Here is a 16966-nt window from a genome sequence, read left to right on the forward strand (position 1 = left end):
TTTTTCTTCAATTTTAGAAGTGTTTCTGAGTTCTTCTAATCCGATACAAGTAAGTCCAGCACGAGATATCATTATTTGGGCGTTAATATAAACAACTAGTTATTGCCAAATGCATTAAATCTAGTATTCTAATTTGATAAAATATGACTTTTTATTAATTTATTAATTATTAAAATTTATTACTAAAATGTTTGACCACAAAATAAATGGGTTTTTTTTATAAGAAAAAAAATCTAAAGAAAAAGTAGTTCTCAACTGTGTTATTTTAGTTCTTCTAAGGTTCCAGGTCAGGGCTAATATTGTATTTTAAACATTTACTCTGAGAATGTCATTTAGATATTAAAATAATATTACGGTTAGGCGAATAAACGACTTTGAGGTGCTTTTTCACAAAACTATTAGTATGAATTAACTGAATGAATTATACATATATATTTTTTTATTTATTAATTTTATTTCAGCAATTTTTGCATTTAAGTCTACGAATTTATAATTAATTTGTTACTTATAAATATACTATATTTTTTCTTGCTTGATGTGGCTCCTACGCAACATCTTGAACTTTTCAATTGGGGCAGACTTTAGGCTTTCCGGCAGCGCATTATAGTATTTCATCCCTTTATATAGTATACTATTCTGAGTATTCGCCTTGTCCTTTTTCGGTAGCCTGATTTCATCGCACGTCCTTGTTTTATGTTTGTGTATGTCCTTGTAGTATAAAATTTTATTTGAAAAATATTTGGGTAGCAGGTTGTTTACTATTTTATGTAAAAATATCATCGTGTTACAAATATATAGTGCGGTTGTTTGGTTTCTGTTTTGGTGTGTACGTTTTCTTTTTATGATCTCCCTATTTTTGCATCCGATATTTTATTTGAGCTTTAAATTTTATACTTAATGTTATTGTGATTTTTGAGTGGGATTTTGTTGTAGTTTTTTTTATCAAAATGTTGTATTGGTAGTTGCTTGTTCACATTGTTTTTTTATTAAACAATATGTTATATATGTGTATAATATACAAAATGTATAAATAATATGTATACACTATATACGTAACATATATAAACATTATTGGTCTTACTAAAAAACGTGTTGATAATTTCATTCAATTGATTAACGACCGTGTATGTGATAGCATTAATCATATAATAACGGATATAAAATATTTATTTTTTTGAATAACTTTAGTGAGTAAAACCTCAAATTGTAATATTTAATTATTGAAGTCAATATTAACGATTTCTAAACAAAAATCTGAAATAGAAAAATCAGAAAAAGTTTAGGAATCGCTAATATTGTCTTCAATAATCGATATAAAATAGTTAGAATTTCGGAATATTTCCAAGGTATTCAATGTGCTATATATTTCTTCCTTTTGAAGATGTCGTTAAAACAAATACCGTTTTAAGAAATTAGATAAAATTATAATTATTATAAAAATAAATAATCTTTGTTTTTTTAATGAGAAATGGACTATGATATTTATAAATTGGAATATATTAATTTCAAACACGAAAAAAAAAACGAAAAAATAATACATATTTAGAATATTTTTACTCAAAACGTCGAAAAATTGAGAGAATGCGAAATTTAGAAAAAACATTTATTTTATTTAGGGAATCTTCAAGAAAACTGTCACCTCCTTTTTAATCTCGTCGATAAAAAATATTGTAATAATTCCCAGAGAATAACGACAACATAAAATGAGGTATTGCTTTGAATTATGGGTCAATATAAACGTTGATTTTTTATGATTTATATTTACCTACACATATCAAAAACATTTATGTTATTTATTTTTGGAATAACATTATTGAGTAAAACCTCAAATTGTAATATTTAATTATTGAAGACAATATTAGCGATTATTAGGTCCTAGATGTGGCCGTATCCTTTTCTGATTTTTCTATTTCAAAGTTTTGTTTAGAAATCGCTAATATTTTTTTCAATAATTATTTATGCTATTAATTACTTTCATGGAATTCTTATTAAATTCACGCGGTAAAAGTTTGTTAAAGAAAAAGGCGTAAATGAAAAATAACCTAAATGTTTCACGACCGGAATTTCCAACTTTGCCAGTTCTTTCGGAGCCCAGTTAAATATATTTTTTATTAGTACCAACTCGAATCTAAACTTCACAGTCAAACAAAATTCTATGTCTGAACTTAATACAAATTGTAACAAAAACGTGGTTTGAAGTGGTTTTTCTTTAGTAACCCTGAATATTTATGGTGTTTATATTTTACGAACATAATATAAACAACAAAAGAAGAATTAATATGTATAGTTTTATGGAACCAAAAGTTCAGACCGCAATTTGAGAAAAAATATGAAATTTTTTAATGATTATTTTTATGCGAATCGATGAAAATTGACGTGAAAAAGTTTAAAATACGTTTGTCTAATATGCGTGTTTTTATGTGTGCATTCAAAATAATAACATTTCAGAAATTATGTGTTTATTTCTAATAAAAAAATTTGAAGACTTATATCACCATATTTTTTTTTCGGATACGTTAGTTGTTATTTCGGATACAGAAATATTCGATTTATTTTGATTTAATTGCAATGCAGAAATATGCACAAATTCTGGCAGAGTATAAAAGGCTGACGGAAAAATACTGAAATCCTCGTAATATTATGTGGGACAGTCTAGTCCATTATCTAAAGAAATAATGATGTTTTCTTTCAGTTATGAAGGGATTAGCTTTTCTCACAGTGGCGTGCCTTTGCTTAATGCAATTAGCAGAGGGGCAACTTACCTTCATTTCAAACTGTAAGTACATATTTCTTTAAACTCTTTAACCTTAACCAATAGCCCGAATTAACATTTTTCGAAGAACCCATAAAACAATAATCATAAATCTGACAATAGAAAACCCTGCAGGGCCATGGAGTGTTGAGAGACCTAAACTTAGGTGATTAGAAACTTAGGAATAAGGAACTGGATATAAAAACCAAAATAACGGCAGGAGTGGAAACGTGTCCTGCAGACCAAGACTCCACAAGGGTCGTAGCGCCGATCATGGTATGTGAGGACCAACGAAGCAATTTGAACATGCTCACTTCCAGAAGACTGAAATATAATATTAGGACAATTTTTTAATATGTGTTATTTAATTATATTTTTATATCTAATGTAAACCTTTGGAATTACAACTAATGACTTATATCTGTGATACGTAAGTATCACAGAAATAAGTCGTAAATATTGGTATAATTTACGCTACATTGAGACTTACGGCCAAATGAGCTAAGAAAATTATGTAAATGAGCTAAGAAAATTATGTATAAATGAGCTAAGAAAATTATGTATAGAAATAGAAATAGGAACAAGATCAAAAAGACAAGCCTACGAACAAGCACGAAGAGATGCTAACCATTTGATTAAAAGAAAGAAGAGACTATATTTTAACAACATATTGTTGAAAATGGAAAATGATTTTGTTAATAAAAATCCACGTGAAGCATATGAAGGCGTCAATGTATTTAAAAAGGGCTTCAAACCCAACACATCCCTGTGCAGAGATAGTAATGGAGACATAATAGGAGATAAGGAAAAGATTAAGACTAGGTGGAAAGAATACTTCCAACAGCTCTTGAATCCCAATAACAACCTGACAGTCGAACCAACTCACATTCCGGATGAGCTAAATAATGATGAAACGACTAGAGCGCCATCGGTGGCAGAAGTAAGGGCTGCCCTAAATAAATTGAAAAACAATAAAACACCGGGAGGAGACAATATCCCGGCAGAGCTCTATAAATATGGAAACGAACATCTGAAAAACCTGCTACACAATCTTATTGTAAAAATATGGACCGCCGAAAGAGTACCAGAAGAGTGGCAAACTAGTATAATATGCCCCATACATAAAAAGGGAGACAAATTGAAATGTGAAAATCACAGAGGAATATCGCTACTTTGTACAGCGTATAAAATCTTCACAACGATTTTGAAAGAAAGACTAGAACGTCATTCAGAGAACTTGCTGGGAGAGTATCAGGCAGGTTTTAGGAGGGGGAGATCCACCACTGATCAACTCTTTACTACTCGACAAATCCTGACAAAATGCTGGGAATTCGATATAAACATATATCAACTATTTGTTGACTTCAAACAGGCATATGACAGTATAGATAGGGAGAAAATATATGAAATACTCCTAAATTTTGGTATACCGCCCAAAATAGTCAAGCTTGTAAAAGCAACGATGGTTGGTTCACGATGTCGAGTAAGGATAGGAGGTGAAACAACGGAGGATTTTAACGTCTCCCAGGGGCTGAAACAAGGTGATGGCTTAGCTCCCACTCTTTTCAATATTGTTCTGGAGCACGTCGTGAGGAAGACAATGATTGCTACCGACTCAAACATTTGCTACAAAAGCAATCAAATAGTTGGATATGCAGACGACCTTAACATTGTCGGAAGATCCTTACAGGCTGTAAGAGAGGTGTTTGACCCTTTGGAGACTGCAGCAAGAGAGGTGGGCTTGCAAATCAACGAGAACAAAACTAAAATCATGATGCAAACCAGAACCCCACACCGCAGAATAAAAGATAAAGTGAATTTTAAAAACTCCTATAACTTTGAAGTGGTCGAAGAGTTTGCTTACCTGGGCTCCATCATAACGCAGGACAACGAAGACCCAGTAGAAGTAAGAAAGCGCATCACAGCCGCTAACAACACTTACTTCGCGTTGCTGCCAGTGTTCAGATCCCGAAACGTCCATAGGAAAACCAAAATAACCCTGTACAAAACAATTATTATAACGGTCTTGGCCTATGGATGTGAGGCGGGAACACTGACAGCAAAGTCTGCGGAACGGCTGGACACCTTCGAAAGAAAGGTACTTCGAAGAATCTTAGGAGCGGTGCGAGAGGGAGAGGCATGGAGAATCCGCCACAATAAGGAGCTATATGACATCTACCAAGCTCCCAGACTCTCTACTCATTTACGGCTCCAAAGACTAAGATGGGCCGGACATGTGCACCGAATGCCAAGCACACGTGTACCAAAGAAGGTTTTAACAGGACACCCGGGAGGCAAACGAAAGGCGGGCAGACCTAGGCTGAGATGGGAGGACGATGTCAGGAAAGATGCCAGAGGACTACTCCATGTTGCAGATTGGAAGACGACGGCCGAGGACAGAGGGCGGTGGAGGCTCATGTTAAAGGAGGCCAAGGCTCGAAATGGGCTGTAGCGCCATTGAAGAAGAAGAGACTTACGGCCGTTGTTTCCAACTTTTCAAACGATCAATCTCAGGCTGCAATCAGTCAAGTAATTTATTCAGTAACGTTTGATTCGCCTGTTTCCAAACATCTTTATCATTGATTATTTCAAGTGGCCCCGCTTACTTTCGTAGACAATAAAATGAGATAAAAGTAAAAAAATTAAATGTTAAATTAATTTTGACGAAATTATTTTTATATTTATTATTAATGTATGTAAATATTGTAATACATAAACCGATATTTTATATTTTTGGAACAAACGCACGAAATATGTTAAAAATATAGTGTTAACTTGATTTTAATGCCACCGGGTCTTTTTTCACTCTGTCGACACTTTTTTATAACAGGTTATTTACTGAAGCAATCTCAATTCAGTAGGTTGGCTTCCTTAAATTAGTTGATTGCTCAGTCGTCACCTTCATTTTGAAAAGAGTGTGGTTATGCGTTTGAGCAGTGTTGAGCCAAAATTTCGGCTCAACAATTGATCAGAGGATTAGTAATAACGGCCATTATTCTTTAGAGCATTTAGGCACAACACACGAAAGCTGCAAGCTTCTAGGTAGTTCATTGAATATCTTGAATCCTTTGAAATAGTGATTATTTTGAGTTTCCGACAAATTTGTTTTCGTCTAAAATCTCAACAGCTTTTTGTGGGTTAGCCATGTACTTCTAAATTGAAATTTACATCTTATTTTTAATAGTTAATATAAATATTAAGGAATTATAAATTGTGTGCTGTCTCAGACTTAATATACCGAAGTTTAGTTATTACCTGGATTGGTAGTCGATATTACAGTCTAACAGATGACCAGAAGTAATTAAAAGTCAAATTATCTAAAGGTCAACTTCATTGTTTATGCAGTTATAGTGATAAGTAGAGATGGCAAAATTTAGCATTAATTTTCAGATTTTTTAGCATTAACAATTGGAAATTTAGCGTTTTATAGCATTTTGAGGCATAATTTAGCGTTTTGTAGCAAAATAGAAAAAAATGTATTTCCTGAATGTTTTTAGCGAATATTTTAAGTATTTTTTGTAAAATATATGTTTAACCTTCATTTGCAAGTATTTCCATGTGAAGGATTATAAATAATTAATTTGAATATTAAATTAATAAGGAAGGAAACTCTAAGTACGGGTCGAACACAAACACAACAAATGCAGATTGCAATTAACATCAATAGGCGTCATTTATTTCGCACAATTTGTGTAATGTCAAAAAGCAATTTTAGCCTACAGTATAAAAATATTAAATATTTACACATAAATAGTAACAAAATTATAAAAAATCGTAATGTAAATATCGATTTTTTGAAATTCTCACATATTATTTTAATACCCGGTATTTTCGGGAAATTCGCGCCTATTTCGCTAAATAGAATAATTTAGCTGAAATACGGCCAAAATCACGTTTTTCGCGTTAATTCACGAAATAGAAATCACTGGAAACACTTTCAAAGGCCTTGAAACGCAAAGAAAACTTATAAATGCCCTATTTTTGAACAATAATTTTTTTTCGCGTTTTTAGTTAAAACGAAATTTTGCCATCTCTAGTGATAAGGTCTGTTGGAATGCAACAAGAACTCCTATAAAGTAATGAAAAAATTTTCCAGTACTAACGCTTGGAGTACAAATAAAGTCTTTCTTTGTGAATATTTTTTTTATATTTACTCCACACAGGAGGCCCTGAAGAAAATAATTTCCCTCAGGGCCTATGTCATCTTTGGGGATGCTGTGTGGAGGGTCTTTTTGTGGAGAGGAAGGAGTGAACATGGGTTTTGAAGAGTCCCATGTTGTAGGAGGGAGGAAACACAGAGGCCGGCAGTTCATTCCACAGCCGAGCTGTTGAACTTAAGAACGAATCGTAGAAGCGACCCGTTCTCATGTGACAAATGTCAACCGTGTACAAATGTTGGGCGCGCGTTTGGCGTGTATCCCGACTACGCACCGGTGCCGAAGGGATCAATGACGCTAGTTCCTCAGAGCATTTTCCATTGTAATACCGATAGAACAAGGACAGCATACCTACCTGATCTAAAGATTGCAGTACGTTTGTTAAGATTGGGGAATCTATCAAACGGACCGCCCGTTTTTGCACTGAGTCAAGGGTTTTTTTCAGGTATTTAGGGGCTCCGGACCAGAGATGGCTGCCAAATTCGACAGTAGGGCGCACTTGCGATTTGTACAGGGTCAGCAGTTGTGTACTATTAAAGTATCTGCGGGCCCTGTACAGTACGCCCAGCTTCTGAGAGGCCAGCTTTACTCTGGCTTCGATGGAGCCCCCGTACCTGAGTTGGTCACTTATGGTTATACCAAGCATATCAATGGAAGGCCTGTTCGGAAGATTGCTTCCGTTGAAGGAGACTAGATTATCATTTAGATCCTTTTTAGACGTAATCAGACAGGATTGGGTCTTTGAAACATTAAATTCGACGAGATTATTTTTACCCCAGGAGGAAATACTCTCGAGATAACCGTCCATTCTCTGCTTCAAAGCCCTCCGAGCCGTTGGAGTTTGTGTGCCCTTTGGGGGCTTGTCAAACAAAAAACTATCATGAACTGTACTGTCATCCGCGTAACAATGAATCGGTGCACATGTCAAAAGGTCATTGATGTGCAACAAAAACAAAGTCGGAGACAGAACCGATCCCTGTGGGACGCCAGCATTTATAGAGTGTGAGGAAGAGGTGAAACCGTCAGCAACTGCCTGAATCGACCTATCCTTTAAAAAGTCAGCAATCCACGTACACAGGGATGCGGGAAGTCCGTAAGAAGGCAATTTGTTGACAAGTCCTCGGTGCCAGACCCGGTCAAAGGTTGTGATAATGACCACAGCTGTGATAGGTATCTCTTTGCAAAACAGAAAGATATGAATGGATCTAAAAAGCAAGACTTAGGTTGTCAACCGTGTCATCTCACCTTATATTACAACCGTATCATCACACGTTATATTACAACCTAGTATTACTCTGCACTTCTGCAATGTACACAGAAGACGGCCGTCGTAACTCTAAAAAGAAACGCAATGAACTCAAGCGTAATCGAAGGAAATGTAATGAGAAGGAGAATTATGGATTTGAATGGGTGAACGTTGGTATAACTATATAATCAAAAAGACCTGATGGATTTGATAGAGGTATATCCAATAAAAGTTAAAAAAGCAAATTAAAAGTCACTACAAAAAAGCGGAAAAATACCGAACAATTTCAAAAAACTTAAGAAAACTTTCAAAATATGTGAACAAATAGACAACTTCATATAGTAGTTTTCATATTGTTCGTAGATGTATATATATATTATGTACATTTGACGCTTTGGGAGATATTTTCAATTTGTATTGGTATTTCAGGAGACTAATTATTTGTTATCCTTTATGCTATGCATAAAACTTTGTCTTATAAACATTAGTTTATCATTAAAAATAATTATATTTGAAAAATCAAAAATATTTAATCAATAAATGAAGATATCATATGTCTCGACGCCATCTAGTGAGAAATTTAGCACTGACAAAGCCTTTCCTACAAAAATAAAGTTGGTTGTTTACAGGTGGAAAAATATAATAAGCAGTAATTGTTGATTCAGGTACTAGTACATATTGAATCATTTGGCGGGTTGGAAATAAGCCAACATAGCTCAGTGGTTCCAGAGCACCTGACCGGACATCAGAAGACACCGGTTCAATTCCCGTTGGCGGCATTTATTTTTACTCCTGAGATATTTTCAATTTGTATTGGTATTTCAGGAGACTAATTATTGCATATAATTATTTCGTATTATTTCTAGGTTCAAATTAGAGAACTTAACCAAGTTCCTTGTTATGTGAGTTTTACTAACTCATAATTTTTTTCTTCATAAATAATTTAACGTTTTAAAAAAAATTCTAGGTACTGCATTTCAGACGTTCCTAGGAGTTAATTATCCCCAGCTGACCAATAATGTCTCGGATCCTGACACATCTAAGATACAACTTAGACTGTATTCTCCCGGTAAAAGTGTAAGTTATTTGTAAAGTTTTGCAATATTTTAGAATTCTACCGTGGTAGTTAAGTATAGTGGCCATAGATATCTACAAGTGAAGATATTAATCAGGTCGTTAAAGCAGTAAGCTTATTTATTCACATTGTGAAATCAAATGGTTTTGAATAGTGAGGGTTTACTCATTACTCCCTCGCTCTCTCTCTCTATATATATAAATCTATCTCTGAAGTATCCTAAACCATATAACATTCTTTACCCGGAGGGAGCAACTTCATGGACCAACCTTCAAACCAAATAAGATACAGGAAAATAATGCCATAAACAGATTATATAAATTCAAATAAATCGAAGAATAACCAAAAAAGTGCCTGTAACAATTTGAATATATTTATTGAATTTATTTATTAATATATACATTTACTGTGTACTGCGTCGTTTAATTTTTTTGGTAAAAAAAGAAGACTTCAAATGGCCAAGCCATTAAAAATTAATTAATAATTAAACATTTAATTTCTTTGGGTTTGGATAGATAGGTGCTATATGCATGGGTACTTTTTTGGGACCAATTTCAGGACGGACAGAATTAAAATATTGTTTTGAACGTGTGGCAATTCAGGGGTGCCGTTTGATTAAGGTAAAGCTCAAGTGCACATAGGTATTATTATATTATAGGGCTGTTGCTACAGTCTTCTTCTACTGAATGGTCGGTGGTTACATCAGGAACATCTATATATGAGATAATTCTAGGATTTTATTTGTCCTACATAACCGACTCTAAGGCCCCATTTTGTGCATCACATAGATACGATTGTTGCTGGAACACCTTATATTTTTAAAGGATGCTCATTCCTGCCCGTATTTGAAATACTTCGAGAAAGATTTTATCCATAACTTTTTCTTTTTCCAGACGCCATATGCACTCTCTTCAGTAATTGACATTCTATCGGATCCCGATTTCAAAAGTGCTCTACCCATTACCATCATCATTCACGGATTCCTTACCACCCTAACGTCTAATCCTTATGCAAGCGTCATGACGTCCACCTTCGTCAATCTTGGAAAGACAAACGTCTTGTACTTGGATTCTAGTTCTTTGATCTTTGCATTCTACTCCAGGGCTGCTACTTTGGTCAGGATCATTGGACAGTTGCTGGCAGTTCAACTTTGGAAGTTTGGTCAATGTGAGCATTCATAAAATTTACTGTAGACTTTTCTTCATAAGGAAGTGTGGTGAGAATTTTGAGAAATTGATAATTTTTAGTGTTTTTTGAAGGTATTATAAGATTTTAAAAATTTTGAGAGTTTCGGTAATTTTGAAAATTTTGATAATTTTGAAGAACTTTTTCCCAAACATAATTTAGATTTTGTAAATACTTACTGAATAGAAAAATTACTTATTATTTTTTTGAGTATATTTAGGAATCTGAATTAATTTTGCATTTTAGATGTTGTGTATAAAATAAAAGTTAAGTTCCATTTCCAATCACAAAGCTACTATGTATAGGCTTATACACTTTATACTGATTTGATTTAACCTCTTTCTAACCTTTTTGCTACCTAGGTGTTTTTTTTAATTTACTTCAAATATTTCTCCGGTAACCTGTTTCTTTATTCATTTATATTCAGTATAAACATAACTGATTAACGCAAAATTTTATAGAATGATTGATTTCTATGTATGACTATTCTATTTATATGTATATTCCGAAACAAAATAACAAATAAATGTATTTAAATAGATTTAAATCTGGTTATTGAGGCAAAGCATATGTGTAAAGTATGTCATGTTTCTGGCTTATTGAAATTATTTATTGGATCTTTATGCACTATTATATATACATCCCATCATAAAGTTAATTAATTTTATAGAGTGACAAGTAAACGGTACACTTTTGCAGTTGGTGTTAACCCTGCTGGAATCCATCTCGTGGGACACAGTCTCGGAGCCCACATCTCCGGATTTGCCGGAAAAGGCTTCGCGGCCCTTTCTGGAGGAACCAAGATCGCCAGAATTACTGGCATAGACCCCGCAGGACCCTGCTTCTTCGACAGCCCCTCTGACCAAACCCTGTCTGCCACTGATGCCACCTTTGTAGATGTCATTCACACCGATGGTGGATTATTTGGAATCATTAAGCCTCTAGGTGCGTATTTGTTCAGTCTTTTAATTCAAATACATAATTAATTAAATACAATTGCAACATCTTGTGCTACAAACTTATTAACGTATGTTCCTCATTAACCATGAAAACGATATCTACCCAAAGCTGGAAAATAGTGAACTTAGTTGTGATATCGTTGTCATGTCGTTGTCATGTCGTTGTCATGTCGTTGTCATGTCGTTGTCATGTCGTTGTCATGTCGTTGTCATGTCGTTGTCATGTCGTTGTCATGCCGTTGTCATGCCGTTGTCATGTCGTTGTCATGTCGTTGTCATGTCGTTGTCATGTCGTTGTCATGTCGTTGTCATGTCGTTTTCATGTCGTTGTCATGTCGTTGTCATGTCGTTGTCATGTCGTTGTCATGTCGTTGTCATGTCGTTGTCATGTCGTTGTCATGTCGTTGTCATTTCGCTATCATGTCGTTGTCATGTTGTTGTCATTTCGTTGTCATTTAATTTGGTTTCCATAATCTGCATTCATTAATTACCGAATACAAAAGTATAATTCAAATGGATGTTTTTCAAATCATTTTTAAATGAAAAACGACATGACATTTTTAAATTTTAACTATAACTAACAAATTATCCAGAGTGGTTCTATAAAATAATAATTATTGAAAAAAAGTAGAAAAGCATAACATGGAAGACGATATAAACTACAGAAGTTTAAAAAAATATTACACCTGCCCAACGTCTATATTTTGAAAGAATTCAGTTAAGGAGTAGAGATCAAATGCTTTGGATATTGTATTAAATCCCAAAAAGCAAATTTATATTCCAGTATCAACTTAAGCGACGAAACGGAAATTATTTCCTACCCTAAAATAGATTTGCAGACTACTTCCAATCATCAGTCCAGACAGCCCCTCAACTAAATCTAAGCTTTACCAGAACTGAGGAGCCCCGGAACATTGGCCAAATCGGTATTGGGCTAACCTGCTCAGAAGAAGTAGATGCCAGTATTCGGACTCTAAGGCCTGACAAGGCTAGATGCCCAGACTGAATACCCCCTATATTTGAATGATTTTGGTGTAACTTCTTCACTTGTTTCAAGGCCTTTTCTAGGTGCAGAACATTATTATCGTAATTTTAAGAACATTCAAATTTAACCTCTAGCAATACAGTAAAAAATACAAAGCAGTTTAATGAATTCGCTCTACTTTTCAGGTCATGTGGATTTCTACGTTAATGGAGGTCAAGACCAGCCCGGATCTATCATCATCGATGATGACCACACCCGAGCATGGAAGTTAGTCGCCGAATCTGTGCGAAAACCCCAGAATTTCATCGCCAGCAAGTGTCCTGATTGGACTAGCTTCCAGAAGGGACAGTGTGAAACCAATCCGACTGCTATCATGGGTTACTCTGCCACTGCCGGAACTACTGGAAACTACTACCTAAGAACTGCTGCATTCCCTCTGTATGGATTAGGGGTTGTTGGAACTACGCCTACCGCCTTCACCAAGTGGTGGTGGAACACCTTCGCGTAATCGTAATTTTTCTTTGAAAATATTATTTAAATATGATAAAATTGTTGTTGATTAACGGCATTGGCTTGTCATATGCTTTTACAAGCATAACTTGATGTATCATTGTTAGTTCTGTATGTTTTCCCTGCTTTCGATCAACTCAATTTTATAAATTTGATTTATTAATTTCTCCCATTATATTATTATGATTTTATATTTTTAACAATAATTGGATAACCGTAAAAAATCACCTCAAGAGTGCTGTGACGTTTGAAGATTCGATAAGTGTATGAAATTTGTCTAGTAATTGTTTTTTTTTTTTTAAATATGGGAATTAATATGTACATATTGCCGCCAAAGCGTATTAGAGTTTTGTTTATATATTATTTTAAAGTTCCTCAGTTTTTTCTTGAAAAGGTATTCCAAGCGAAGGTTTACTTTCAAATTGATGCGGTTGTGACATAGGGTGTGTCTGGGACCATCTAGTTAGTACCATCCCTTTTTAGGTTGATTATTTAGGCGGGAAGTCCATTTAGGTTAAAATGAGGTACACGCCACTCATTTGTAATCGGGGATTCGTTGGCTTTTGCGTGAATCTTAGATTCCTTCAGACTGTTGGGCGACCGCCGCTTCGCATGAGTGTCAGTTCGATCTCGACCACGCCAGAGTTTGCTTAGGGATGTCTAACCTAACTATGCAGTATTGAAAAAAATAATCTAGATGGTACAATCGGTCTGGGAGAAAAGTTGTCAAAGGCTGGTTTGTGACGTGAGCGTGTCCAAGAATGCATAAATTCACCGAACTTAGTGGGTTATATTTTCACTATAACCTGGTCCATTTCAGATTTCATTCAAATATTAAACTAGCAGCGATGGGGAAAGTATAGTGATTCTTAGTTGTGGTAAGGTGATTTACTTTCTCAGAGATCTGAAGGGGTCCAGGGTTTGCTGTTATGCCAGTACAAAACATGTGGTGTGTATTGATAAGCAGGACCTATTTTTTTATTATTCAAGGACAGTGTCGGCTTTGTGGTTCACATAGGTTAAGATTGGTGGTTTTTGGGTATTACTGATGTGGCAAAGTTGAGCATGCGTTAGTATTTAGAGTAACACAGAACGTCGTATGGTATTTGACTGCGTGAAAAAGGCGCCTTGAGTGGTGCTCAAGTACCGTGTCGTAATTTGTTGTGTGGAAATTGGACAACTCAATTCGCATTTAAGCACAAACGGCTCTATATTTGGCTGTGGTACCGGTAAGATCGAGTGCTCGTACCAGGAGACTGCGGGTGAAGAGTTTGTATATTTGTGATAGTAATGGTGAAGTAGCAGTGGAAATCACTTGGACTTGTCAGTGTAGACATCCTTCTGATCTTCTTTTTAAATTAAAGAGGCATTATTATTAAAACAAGATTACTTGCCTAGTAGATCAATGATGTAAAAAGGTTGGAGATACACAAATGAGCCGTGACGAACGAGAGTTTGAGCAGAGGGAAAGAGATTCATAGCTAATTTTGACATGATTAAAACAGTTTAGAAATGCAACTTGTCCTCGATGCCATAGCAGAATGTTCAGATAAAAAGAAATAAGAATTTAATATTGAACGGGATGTTTTCGCCTGCACAAGAAAAAAAAGTGAAATATAAGCACCGGCACACATTTACCATTGTCCTTTGTAATGATTCAAATAAAGCACTTGAGGTATTTCATTTGAACCGTTACAGAGTTATTTAAAATACCATAAAAATGTAGGGAATATCGACTCTTGTAATGTTTGCATAAACGAATGAGTCTTGAGAAAGACGATATATTCGACATTTGTAATTTTCATATTTAAAAAAAAACGCCTTTATAAAGATGGTTGGTTTTTATTGAGGGTCTGCTCTGCGGGGCGCTGGCTGGCGGGCTGGTTCAGTAGGCAATGGCAGATCCCCTCTCCAAAGTTGGCTGTTGGGAAGGCTCAGTAGACAGCGGAAGTGGAGCGGGGGGGGGGAACCGGGTTGAAATCAAACACAGCAAGTTAGTTACCGGGACTTTTGACTTGTTATTTACTTTATTTTACAGAGTTCCTAAACATGAGTTTACTGACTCTAACATAATTATATTTGATTATCTTTAAATTCTTTACAGTTATTTTTATTATTATATTGGTGTTGAACAAGAGCTTAAAAACTATACTGCGGCTTCCGAAGGACTATCTTGGGTTTTTTATATTTAAATTTATCGTTTTTGCTATATTTTGAAAGTGAATTTATTTTAGGATTAGTGTGGCTGGGAAGGCCGGCATAAATATGGATGGAAGAAATTCTAATCCATTTAAGTGCATTTAAAGCAAGTCAATGCTTTATTTTTAAAGCAATGGCTTTATTTTGAAAGAGTTGAATCTTTTGTATGAGAATTGGAGCGGCGTGCCCCCAAATGGGGCATCCGTACGTGAAACCTGGTCTTATTGTTGTTTTATAAAGAAGTAATTTATTATTCGTTAATAAACGACTTTTCTTTCCCATCCTTGGATAAAGTGATGCTAGACATTTATTTGCTGCTGTTATTTTTCCAGTTATATGTTTCTTCCAGGTGAGCTTGGAGTCAAGCGTTACACCTAGGTATTTAATTGACTTTTCCCATGGAACCTTTTCCCCAAACAGTCTAATTAATGGGGGCCGTTTAGGCCGTGTCTTTGAGAAAACGGTCACGGTGCTTTTAGTAGGGTTTATTGATATTCTCCACTTTTTGCACCACTCTTCAGTTAGAACACGCTTTGTGGCGATGCTTTCGACTGTTGAACTAGACATGATGTTAGTGTCATCCGCAAATTGAGTGATTTAAACGTTATGGTCAATGGGTTTAGGAATGTCACTAGAGTAGATGTCATATAAGGATGGAGTGAGTTGACTGCCTTGAGGGACCCCAGCTGATAAGGGGCGGGTTGTGGAGAAGACGTTTTCTGACTTGACTTTAAAGCATCTATCTCTCAGGTAGCTAGCTATTAATTGCGTAAGTTGATGATGTTCAAGTGTTAATGTTTGCAGACGACCTGAAATTATTCAAAGCAATCAGAAACATTAACGATTGCCATATGTTATCAAATAACTTGTCAAGATTAATTATATGGTGTCGTGATAACCGCTTGCAACTAAATATAAGCTAATGCCAAATTATGAGGTTTCATCGAATAAAGAATCCAATATTTTTTTTGATTATTCCATTGACAATATGTCGTTAGTATCTGTCTCGGAAATTAATGACTGAGGCATTTGGTTTGACACGAAACTTAACTTTATCAAGCATATTGATATAATAACCAATAAAGCTTTGAAAATGTTGGGATTTATTTTAAAGGTATCTAGTGATTTCAAAAATGTAAATACTGTAAAAACATTGTATATGTCACTAGGAGTCATGTAGAATACAATTCCACGGTTTGATCCCCAAATTATGAGGTTCATTCACATGCGATTGAAAGAATACAAAATAAATTTTTAAGATATGTAAATTTTAAAATGGGCATTCCTAGAAAAAACTTAAATTACGATAACGTACTTTGTTCATTAAATTTAATAAAATTATCTGATTGCAGAATCATTTCCGATTTAACCTGTTTGTATAAAATTATTAATTCAATGTTTGATACCCCTGATTTATTATATGTAATCTCTTTTCATACTCCAAGCAGGTCGGTTACAAGACAGTACCTACCATTTTATTGTAGCAATTCTATTTCAACGTCCCAATATCACATTCCTATGCGACGGATTCAACAGCTAGGAAACAAATACTACGATGTTGTTGATATATTTAGTACACCAATTTCAATATATAAGCATACCCTATGGAAGTTTTTTTCATCAAGTAGTGGAATATCTTAATAAGGGATAGATTGACTAACACATAATAATTTTGTCAACTGAAACAGAAAAAATATTTTAGATTTTTTATGTTTTGTGCCTACATGCTGTATAGATCAATTTCATTGATATTTTGATTTTATAGTTATTTTTCTGCAATTGTTTTAAATAGTCGCCGGCCCTATTTTTATGTATAAAATCGTAAATATTTTTTATATATATGTATGTAAAAGCCTTAATAGGCGTGAAATAAATAAATAAATAAGTAAGCCTTAAAG

At 34.6% G+C, this 16966-nt stretch overlaps 1 protein-coding gene across 1 annotated transcript; it reads left to right on the top strand.

Moving 5' to 3' along the window:
* On the top strand, positions 1-13060 carry LOC149411507 (pancreatic lipase-related protein 2-like). The gene is made up of 6 exons (XM_089646900.1): positions 1-49; positions 2693-2776; positions 9123-9232; positions 10124-10397; positions 11115-11360; positions 12545-13060. Exons 2-6 carry the CDS (start codon positions 2695-2697, stop codon positions 12865-12867), a joined length of 1035 nt encoding a protein of 344 aa, XP_089503026.1. The 5' UTR covers positions 1-49; positions 2693-2694; the 3' UTR covers positions 12868-13060.
* The last annotated feature ends 3906 nt before the right edge of the window (positions 13061-16966 follow it).

Source organism: Hesperophylax consimilis, chromosome 25 (genome assembly GCF_061612785.1).
Source record: "Hesperophylax consimilis isolate HC1 chromosome 25, BYU_Hcon_1.0, whole genome shotgun sequence".
Taxonomy (NCBI): Eukaryota; Metazoa; Arthropoda; class Insecta; order Trichoptera; family Limnephilidae; genus Hesperophylax; species Hesperophylax consimilis.